Source organism: Oppia nitens, unplaced genomic scaffold, assembly GCF_028296485.1.
Source record: "Oppia nitens isolate AA-2021 unplaced genomic scaffold, nextdenovo-longstitch-racon4-pilon3 scaffold7_pilon_pilon_pilon, whole genome shotgun sequence".
NCBI lineage: Eukaryota > Metazoa > Arthropoda > Arachnida > Sarcoptiformes > Oppiidae > Oppia > Oppia nitens.
The window spans coordinates 4,067,658-4,080,251 of NW_026533251.1; the positions used below are offsets into that span (position 1 = coordinate 4,067,658).

The window sequence follows — 12,594 nt, forward strand, 5'->3', positions numbered from 1 at the left end:
TTTATTTATATTATTATTAAATAGTTTCTATTATTTAAACATTTTTATATTTATGCTCAATTATACGGTCATATTATTTCAAACATCTAGTTTAAAAAATTAAATGTATAATATAATGCAACTAATTAATTTTGTTTTAAATTTAACTTAAATTTATTTACTATAAAATTTATTTAATTTACAATTTATAAAAATTAATTTTATCATTTAAATTATTTTCTGATTATTATCAAATTCATTACTATTTATTATTAATAAAAAAATCTTTATTAAAACAAATAAATATTATTATTAATGTAAAATAATTATACAGCAACAAAAATTAATAAATTAAATAAAATGTATAGATAATAATAGTAATTATAATAATTAACTTTTTTCTTCAATTCGTATTTTTGCAGATAATGTATGAATTAATATGAAATATCGTATATATTTTACAATAATCTATAAAAAAAAATAAAAAAAACATTATAAGATAATTAATTTTAAAAATTAATAACAAAAATAATCAAACCGTTTGAAACATTGGATAAGTCATTGCACCAAACGGTCCGACATTTAAACCGATTTTACGATTACTCGACAGACGTTCAAAATATGCCAATAGTTTTAGTTTAAAACATAAGCCAAATGACCGACTATTTATACGCCACTGAATACGAGCCAATGGTTTGCACTTTTGATGATACTTTGAGGACAGATATGCCATTAGATAGTTATTGCCTAATATTAAGTTTATGTCTGCTATAGCTTTAGCCAACAAACTTAGTCTTAGATTAAAAACAATGTCTTCAAACAACACCTGATGCCAACACAACAGATTAAATGGCAATAAGCAAAACATTTCAGCAAATTTCAATTTAGAGACTATTTTATTAAAATTATTCAATTGATTGCAACACTGGTTGTGTTGGTCTAAAAAACTACCAATTCTTTCGCATATATCGTTTAGACTAAATATTTTAGTTATAATATTGTCTTTAAGTTTGCTGTTAATTATATTGATTTTGGCTATTGTTATATATAATAATATTGGCAATAATGTCAATATAAATGCAATATTACACGAAGCTATAGTAAATATTATTGTCATAATTATAAATTGGATAATTAATATAGGAATAAATGTCCAATGATTGTAATTAGCTATTTGTAATTGAATAATATAAATTGCAATACCCAGTGCTAGATTTATAATATTTTAATAATTTAATAAATATAAAAAAATAAAATAATTAACTTTAAAATTAATAATTAATGTTTTTTTTGTTGAATAATTAATTTACCTGCACATATCGCATAGAAAAACCAAACATAAATCAATATTTTTGTTAACCATGCTGATTTATTTAATATATAATTTTCATTGCAAAATACATTGAAAATTTCATTATTAGTTTTTATAAAATATTGATTTTTAAATCGCAATTTTCTAACAACTCTATCATTTCTTAACATATTAAATAAGTCAATATAATTATTAACTAAATTTTTATCAGTATTATGTAAAACATAATAAAGTATTAGTGATAATATGCTAAAAATTAATAGTACCAACAAATTGTATTGATAGAGACCACCAATGAATAATGTTATATCAAATAATTCATAACGAGTTTCATAGTTAGCATTCAAACAGATTAGACAAATAATAATATATATTAAATGACAAAAATAAATTAAACTACTAATAAATTTCGACCATTTATTACGGTTACTGTTGAATTTTAATGATCTTAAATACGATTCACCTAGATAATTGTTTAATTTAAATAATTTGTCTAACATATTTATTATTTAAATAATATCTATGAATTTAATTTAGGAATTAAGGCTTAATTAACTTTCGAAAAACTTATATTAAATACTAAATATACATATATGTAAAGTTTATTGTTAAATAATAATTAAACTATTATTTTATTTTATTAATGCCATATCAAAACTGAACACAAAATGTAGTAATTATTTCAATACATATACCGTTATAATTATTTATAAATCTATAAATTTATTATTTTTCTTAGAATTTATTCATAATTATATATTATAATATATTTATATGTTTTGATTGTTAACAATAATTAATAAAAATAATAAATTATAAAATCAATTAATATGAGAATATTTGATTCAAAAAAATCTTATTGATTGTTTAATAACTTTTAATTTATTAGACAAAAATTACTTAAATAAACTTAATAAATAAGTGCATTGAAAATAAATACAGCATATATTTTATACCTCTAGATAGACAAATAGTAAGTTTCTAATAAATTCTTTTGAGAAAATTTCTAGAAAATTTCTCAAGAATAAATTTCTATAGAAATTAAACTTTATTGCTATAGAAATTTAATATATAATACAATGGGATCCCCATAACTATAACTATTGTAATACTATATCAATGAGGTATAATAATATACATATATTATTATACTATATGTACAATACTACTACAGTATATAAAATTGTATATCTATATATAAAATACAGTTATTATAATTATTTAATCAAAATCTGTTTTGTAAAATTTTATTCAATATTTTATTTTAATAGATTACTATGAATTAAAACATATATTTTATTCAAAAAAATCTATGATGATGTAATTAATTATAATAAATAAAACAATTTTATTTAACAATAATATTATATGGAAATAAATTATATATATATATATTTTTAATTAATTTGTTGATCAACAACAAATACAAACTACAAAAATTAGATGTTTTGTACAAATTTATATAAAAAACAAATTAAATGTAAGCAATCAATCAATTATAATAATTGTAATTTTTGTTGAATATGCATCTTTGTAGATAAACTATGAATTAATAGAAAATATCGTATATATTTTACAATAATCTAAAATTAAATCAGAAAAAAATTATTTAGTTTTTTTAAAAAAAAAACTTAAAATTAATGAATAATAAGTATATTAATCAAACCAATTGAAACATTGGGAAAGTCATTGCACCAAACGGTCCGACATTTAAACCGATTTTACGATTACACGACAGGCGTTCAAAATATGCCAATAGTTTTAGTTTAAAACGTAAGCCAAATGACCGACTATTTAGGCGCCACTGAATACGTGCTAACGGTTTGCACATCTGATGAAACTTTGAGGACAGGTATGCCATTAGATAGTTATTACCAAATAGTAAAATCATATTGGCTATTGCTGTAACTAAAAATGTTAATTTTAAATTAAAATCAATATTATTTTCAAACAAACTTTGTTGCCAACACAACAAATTGAATGGCAATAAACAAAACATTTCCATAAATTTTAGTTTAGCAACTAATTTGTTAATACTTTTCAATTGATAGCAACATTGATTGTGATGATTGATAAAACTACCGGTGCTCTTATAATGATATTGTTGATCACATTTTGAAATTAAACTAATTTTTAATTCACGATTTATCAGGTTGATTTTTGAAAACAACAAATACAATAAAACTGGTAATCCAGTCATAATAAATGTCATATTGTAAAATACACTACAAATAGGTATAATAATAATTATTGAATTTATTAATATTAGGGGCAAATAAATCCAATTGTACCTAGGTAATTGCAACGTAATAATTAAAATTGCAAAACCAAATACTATTTAGATAAAAAAATGTAGTAATTAATTATTTTAAATAAATATAATGATGCTTTTTTTTAAATAAATATTATGATGTTTTTTAAATAAATAAGTAAATTTACCTGCACACATTGTATAATAAATCCAATAGTATATGATAAATTTTGTTAGCCATGATGCATTAATTAGTATATTATTGTTATTACAAAATATATTAATAAATTTATTGCTGCTAGATACTAGATATTGATTTTTAAATTTTAATTTTTTAAATGCTAATTTATCTCTAAACGTATTAAACAATTCAATCAAATCAATTATTATATAACGACTATTACTTGTATTATGCAATATATGGTGAAACATAAATGATAGTTCAATAAATATTATAAATGCCATCAAATTGTATTGATAGAGACCACCCATGAATAATGTTATATCAATTAATTGATAACGAATTTCATAATTAGCATTCAAACAGATTAGACATTTAATAAGATATAATAATTGACAAAAATTAATTAAAATTTTGCTAAATTTTGACCATTTATTAGGATAACAATTTGTTTTGAATGATTTTAAATACAAGTCTATTAAATAATTAGTCATTTTAATATATTTTTTCAACATATTTATATTTTATAAAATATACTAAATAAAAAAATATAAACAACATTTAGATAGTAATTACAAAAAAATTATTTAGCAATTTATTATACATATGCCTACAAATGAATAGAATATATAATTTCTATACTATATTGAGAATATAATAATTAATTATTATTTTATAAATTTATGTTTAATTAAAATTTGTTTCATAATAATAATAATATGATTTGCGTGAATGATATACTATTATAGATGTATTAAAATAGCTGTTTCATATAATTTATCATAAAACTCAATTAATATGAAAACTTTTAATAAAATTATTTTTATATTATTTTTATATATACATTCATATTCTAATATATATTTTTTTAAAAATCATTAATAATAAAATAATATTATATATAAAATATATTTAATCTACTGTTATTTACAATATATTTTTTATTGACTAAACTTAAAAATTATAATTCAATAATATATTTAAAAATAAAAAATATTTTCTATAAAATTAACACTATTTAAATAAAGACCATTTTTTACAAAGACAATGCAAATATATATATATATATATATATACTGTATATGCTGTTATATTTAATATTTTAGCATTAAATAACAATATATTTTTGTTTGCACCAAAACATTTCAATATTAATTAATTAATAATTATATTTAATATTTATTTTAATTTTAACAGATATGTACATTTATGCTTAACTATACTGTACTATTTCTTCAAACGGTAAAAGAAAAAATAATATAATTATATTTAAATAATTTTTAATTATCTAATTATTTTGACACTTTGAACATAATTGTGTTATTTGATAATAATTATTGAAAATATTTTACTAAAGCAATTCTATGTACATTATTTGTTACATAATATTTACTGCAATTAATGTCAATCAAAAATATACATGAATAAATTATAATTTAAAATGTAAATTTATAATAATAATACACTTTTGTTAAATATAATTAATATTTATTTATTATTAATGTTTATATATTGTATGCATTATTTAAATGTTTTGTGTATTATTTGTAAAAAATAATTAGTTTTGAAAAATTATTAGAATCTATTATTATTATTATTAAATATATAAATAAAATTATTTTAATAGATAAAATTGAATTTAATATATTGATTATTACACAATATTTTATGAATTTATATATAAGTTACTTTCATTAATATATAAATAGCATAAAAAATATATCTTAACATTATTTTACAATTCTATTAATGAAAATTATAATAAACTATATATTTATTAAAATTTTTGTGAAATTTATAAAACTAAGATATATTCCGATATAATCTAATAATAACTACAATATTTACAATGAATTTACATTTAATAAGACTAATTAAATTATTAATATTATTTCATCGCTTTATTGGCATAACATTTGGTGGCCTAACAATTAGTAATGACAATCAATTACAAAACACAAACAACATTTTTTGTATAAAACAATCAAAATTGTTAATGTACTATGGTTATTTTATTATATTTATTATGTTCAGCCTCAATTGTTATAGCATACAAATTTCTATTGCTATTACAAACTATATGTATGAAAAAAATTATTGGCAATCATTGATATTGTTATATATAATTTATTTATACTTAATTGTCAGTAATGTAATACATGCTATAGTTTTATATACATTAAACTCAAACGATATGTATAAACTAATTAACCATTTGTTGAATAAGTTATCAAAATTTATTAATATTAAAAAATTTCTAATCTATCAATTGATTTTATTTATAATATGGTTTAGTTTTCAATTACTGGCAATAGTTTATTTTTTATATAGATTATTTTTATCAGAAAAAATATATTTTTATTTGACATTCATAATGCAATTGTTATATTTATTTAATTTTATGACAATACTTTCATTTATTTGTCTAACATGGTCATTTATGTTAATTATCATACATGCTCAGCATATATTGATAACATATTTGACTAATTACAACAAGGATCAAGGTAATGTTTACTATAATTAAACTAAATATTAAATAATTTTTTTGGAAAATTTATTTTTATATTTATTTAATGTTGTCACTAATTTTGTAGAATTTACAAATAATCCAATTTCATTGCTAATTAAATGCAAAATTGTAATAAACTATCTTGTTGATTTTATTAATCGTTTAAACAATACTCTATCGTATTCAATGTGTATTTATATCACAAGTCAAGTCTATAAAATAATGTTCAATATATTTACTGTAACACATGTTAACACAAAATTACTTTCTAGTTTTAACAACAAAGAATTAATGATAATTTTAAATTATGATTTAATATTATCAATAATTACTATAATTATTATGTGTTTGTTTGGAGAAATTATTCAACAAAAGTTTTTAACAATTGAACAGTTAGTTAATAATATGAATACCCGAGTGATGACTGACTATGAGTTTAGACAATGGATTGCATTGAAGGCTATGATTGGAAACACAGCGACAATGTGTCCGACAATCGGAGGGTTCGCTAAACTCAACAAATCAACACTTATTTCGGTATTTTATTTCAAAGATTTTTTTTCTTAATTATATTTATAATAATTAATTGTTTTTTTTAATCATTTTTTTATAGTTATTTGTATTCATTTTGAATTATACGGTCATTTTGTTTCAAACTGCTAAATAATAATAAATCACTAAATTATTATAATCTTATATATATTTGTATTATATTAACACATTATATAAACTAATAATAATTAAATTAATTTACTATGTATAATAATCATTCTTATAAAATAAATAAATGTTATAAAAAATCTAAAATATTAAAAATTATTGTTATATTAAATTAAGAAATTAATTAACATTAAAAGTTATACTTATATTGTTATATTATCTAAAATATAGTTAATAAATGTAAATAATTATAATAAATTTAGTTGTGTTATATATTAATAGTATATTATTAATTTTATTATTGTAATTAATTTTTATCAAATGAAAATCCATAAAAATATTATTTACATATGAATGAAACATAAAATAAATATTATTAGTAAATTAAAAAATATGTTTATTTTCATATTTATAATATTTGAAAAAATAAATTATTAATTTATAAGATAATAACAGTGTTTGTGTTATTAATACTTATTATTATTACTATAGAAATGATTTAATAATATAAATAATATATATTTAATTCAAATAACTTGATAAAATAAACTATGCAAATATATTATTAGAAATTTTTGTTGTTGAATGTTTGAGAGCATATATTAAATATGATAACTTTTTTAAATAAAGTGTATTAAATTTTATGTTATAAATTAATTGTATTTGTTGTTGTTGTTGTTAGTAAATGATATCAATAATTACCGTAAATGATTAGTATATTATTAATAAATGCTTTAAAACTTATACATAAATATTTAAAACATTTATATAAACAAACAACAATTAATTATTTTTTTGTAATTATTTTCAATACTAATAAATTAATTAACTACAAATAATTAAGTTATTTTGTAATTTAATATATAAATATATTTTTAAATAAAGTAAAGTTCAGTATAAATGAAAATATCTGTAAAAATAAACAAACAAACAAAAACATTAGTTATACCTGTATATGAAAAATATTAGAAAGTTAATAATCATATTTGAAATAATATTATTTAAGATAGTTATAAAAATTATTATTAAAATTTATGCTTAATTTTATAATAAAGTAAACAATTATAAAAAATCTTTATATAATTAACGCAATTAATGATTTTAAATTATATTATTGTTTATTTATATATAGATAAAATAAATAAATAATTATATATTGATATAATTTTTGGAAAATTTATATTTGTATTTATTTAATGTTTCACTAATTTTATAGAATTTACAAATAATTTAATTACATTGCTAATTAAATGCAAAATTGTAATAAATTATCTTGTTGATTTTAATAATCGTTTAAACAATACTCTATCGCAAATATTCCCTTAAGTTAGCATAAAAGCATAATTTTTAAAAAATAGCCTACGTAGTTTATTTATAAATTAAATAACAATAGTTTTATAATACAAAAATTATATGACATATTTAATTATAAAATAAATATAATAAAATTAAAAAACTATTATAATACATTAAATTGATAACAAATTATAATTTATAATGAGTAATAAAAATTTTAATTAGTAATAGTTTATATAATATAGAGTATATTTTTACCAAATGAAAATTCATAGAAATAAATATTATTATTAGATTAAAAAATTAATTAATTTTTTTACTTATTAAATATTTGATGATCAAGGTAATTTAAATATTATTATTATCAGCATATTAATAATATTAAAAAAAATAAATTATTAATTTATAAGATAATAAAAGTGTTTGTTTTATATAATATATATTTAATTCAAATAACTTGATAAAATAAACTATGTAAATATATTTTTGTTGTTGAATGTATGAGAGATTATTTAAATATGATAATTTTTTAAAATAAATTGTATTAAATTTTATGTTATAAATTAATTGAATTTTGTTGTTGTTGTTAGTAAATGATATCAATAATTACCGTAAATGTTTAGTATACTGTCAATATAACTATCAATAGGTTTTTAAACTATCTAAAGTTGCCACCCATTGACATTGTTGGCCCAAAAACAATCAGCAATAAAAAAGTGGTCATTTACGGTAAATATAAATTTTTTGTCATAAATTCATTCAAATTTAGATTATTATTATCGATAACATAGTTAATATCTTTGATGTTTTTATAGATATTATAGACTTTATCCGACATACGGTCACAGAGATTGGCATTTTGTTGGTGACCTGTATACTGTAGCAGTTGTGCGGCCACTTTGCCGGCAATGGCCAGTACACCGGTACCGGTGATTACTGTATCATTGACTGTGTTGACCTGCGATGACCAACCAATACCATACTTCCAGTACGTACAGTAGTGTTCACAATTGAGTTTCTAGATTTGTGAAGAAAGATAGTTTATATTAATAATAATAATTAAAATAAATATTTTAAATAAATCATTAAATATATATATATATAAGTCTTCATACTCTGAGATCATATTTGAACTGCAAGTTCCTCATTGAATGCAACGTATTGAACACCTGATCCATGTTTATGTCCAACATATTACTCCTATCAGTCTTTTCCTGGGCTATCCTATCGATAACCGATTTCTGATTATTTATCCGACATAATGACGGCTCATCATTGCCACCATTGTCTCTCAGTATATTAGCTAACGGTTCGTAAGTAAGCAGCGCTTTGGCGCTAAAAGACAGACTATCACTGGTGAACATACCGGTGCTGAACAGTCCTTCTGGTTGTTCACTGTCCGAACAGTAGGTCATATGAAAACACCAGACCATTGGCTGGACTGTCTCGCAAAGTATCCAATGGCTGTAATGATTGCGTTGCACTTCAATCATATCTCCCCGACTGAGTTGGCCTACTATGTGGTCGATGTCGACAAATGGCCCACAATTTTCATTCATTTTCATTCAGAACCGGAACTTCAATATATATATAACAACAGGAAAAAAATTTATAGTATTTTATTTTATCGTTGTTTTTATTTATTTATTTTTTTGAAAGTTAACTGTTAGTTTGAAATATATTCTTATTAAATTATATATATATATATATATATTTTTTTAAATTTATTATTTTAATTTTGATTTTATTTAGGTAGGTTGAATTTATATGGTAAGAGATTTTCAATCTACAATGAAGTTTCAATATAAAACTTATTACACATATTTATGGCAACAAATTTATATAATATAATATAAGATAATATAATTATATTAAATTAATTAATAATAACGCAATGTATAAATATTTACAATATGTTTATTATATTTCATGTACAGTAAAACAAAATGATTATATAATTCAATTGTCATGACAGCCAATAGTGATGCAATAGTGACATCACATCACACTAAACATTACACACAAACACACATAAATATATCATAGATTACTCTATATATTATACATACAAATAAACATAATATATCTAATAACTATACATTATAATAGACTCCACCCCTAAAGCATTGAACGCTATATAATAGTGCGCTCATATATATACTTATATACTGTTACATGTTATATGGGTGTCATTGTGTAACTATTGAAAACAATATAAATTATATAATGTATATATACGTAATAAAATACAATTTAAATAATCATAATATTTAAGTGTATAATTTACTATATGTTAGATAAATATACACATATACATATTAAACAGTATATAAAGTATTAATATGATATGTTATAAATTTAAAAAAAAAATAAGTTTTATAAACAAACTATTAAAAGTATATATACTAAATACATTGAACTTTTTAAATATCAATGACAAATATAATAATATTAAGTATATTATTAATAAATGCTTTAAAACTTAAACATAAATATTTAAAACATTTACATAAACACACAACAATTTAGTATTTTTTATTATTTTCAATGCTACTAAATCAATTAACTACAAATAATAAGTTATTTTTTAATTAAATATATAAATATATTTTTAAATAAAGTAAAATCCAATCAACAAAAGTTTTAATTTTTGAGATATAAAATATGAATTTATAAGCTTTTAATTTGTAATATAATAATAGTGTAAATTCAGTATAAATGAAAATATCTGTAAAAATAAACAAACAAACAAAAACATTAGTTATACTTGTATATGAAAAATATTAGAAAGTTAATAATCATATTTGAAACTATATTATTTAAGATATAGTTATAAAAATTATTATTAAAATTTTTGCTTATTTTATAATAAACTAAATAATTATAAAAAATTATTTATATAATTACCGCAATTAGTGATTTTAACTTATATTATTGTTTATTTATAAATAGATAAAATAAATCAATAATTAAATAATTTTGATTGTTATGAAATTTTTGCTTGTAAAATAATAACAGTGTAATTTAGAATAAATGAAAATATCTATAAAATAAATAAAAATTATTAATAATAGTAATAATAAATTAAAATAATAAATATTTTTTTTAAATATTTATATAAAGAAATAATAATAAATATTTATATAATTACAGCAATTAGTGTCGATTTGTTAAATCTGGCGAAACCAGCGATAGTAAAGCCCATCATTGACTGTGATTTGCGTACAATTGTAGCAAACATTTGCCACTCTTTGTAATTCAATTCATCCATATCTCGGGCGTCCATTTGGTCCAACACTTTGGCTAACCTTTCGGTCCTCTGATGGACACAACCGCACAACAGACACGATATAGTCATCGATAGGACTGTCGATATGATTAACATTGAAATGCCTCCAATAAATGAAGTACCAGTTGGTAGTAAACCAATTATTGTAAAAACATAAATATTAAGCATTATTGTATAGATTGTGTTAATTGTATTTATAATGTTTGCCATTTGTATCAATGAATCTATTTTACTAATATTATCTCTAACTGATATAAAAAGTGATTTCAATTCAATTAGTTTGTTGTGTTTTTGTATTAATTTTAAACGTAAACTTTGATTATCTACAAAAAAAATCAAATTTATTTTAGTATCAAATACGTAATCTACTCAATAATCATTTTAATGTTTTTTACTTGAAAAATTCTGATAATTTATTAAACATATGTATTCAAGTTCCCTGGTTATATTTTCAATAATTTGTCCAGTATAAACTGATGATAACCACATTAACGTTGGTATCATCAACAAATAGATACTAAAATTAAAATACGATATTACACCAAGTATTTGATTTACCGATTGTATAGCTAACGGGCCAGTTAGCACCACTACTATGACTAGTATTTCAATGGTCACAATCATCCATGACCATAATAAACAAATAATTAAGATAGGTAAATTTAAATGTTTGTTAGTAGCAGCTAGTCGATTTAATTGATAAATGATTGACATCAATTTATATCCATGTCGATTCAACGTATAGAGTGTTATGTATTTGGTTAGTGTTTCCAGCATACCGGCCCCGATAAATATAAATCGTACACTACTTTTGCTATTAATATTAAGCCGTATGGACGGTACAACCATGTAAATATCACAAACCATAACCAGTACACACGCTATAATGCCGTATAGTTTAAGCAATTTATTACTATAACAACTACTATTGTTCACAACTATTACTAGTCCACCAAATGTTACGCCAAACAAGCGATAAAACCATATAAATATCATTAATATAGTCACCATTTTTGACTTATATAATAAATATTTTTTTATTAAGATATTTGCTTACTGTAAAAATAATATTCCTAATATATCTATTTTTATAAAAAATATTTTATGCAGTCTA

General features: G+C 19.5%; 1 protein-coding gene across 1 annotated transcript; it reads right to left on the reverse strand.

Annotated features, from left to right (window-relative positions):
* Window positions 1-2,951: 2,951 nt before the first annotated feature.
* Window positions 2,952-9,750, reverse strand: LOC128963728 (uncharacterized). The gene is made up of 4 exons (XM_054310242.1): window positions 9,307-9,750; window positions 9,018-9,209; window positions 3,248-3,380; window positions 2,952-3,199 (listed from the first exon to the last, which is right to left on the reverse strand). Exons 1-4 carry the CDS (start codon window positions 9,748-9,750, stop codon window positions 2,952-2,954), a joined length of 1,017 nt encoding a protein of 338 aa, XP_054166217.1.
* Window positions 9,751-12,594: the final 2,844 nt, after the last annotated feature.

Coding starts and splice junctions, on each gene's coding strand:
- LOC128963728 (XM_054310242.1), bottom strand. CDS start 9,750: ATGAATGAAAATTGTGGGCCATTTGTCGACATCGACCACATAGTAGGC. Junction 3,381..9,017: donor GTGACCGTATGTCGGATAAA/GTCTATAATATC, acceptor TATCATTATAAG/AGCACCGGTAGTTTTATCAA. Junction 3,200..3,247: donor TTTGTTGTGTTGGCAACAAA/GTTTGTTTGAAA, acceptor TAACATTTTTAG/TTACAGCAATAGCCAATATG.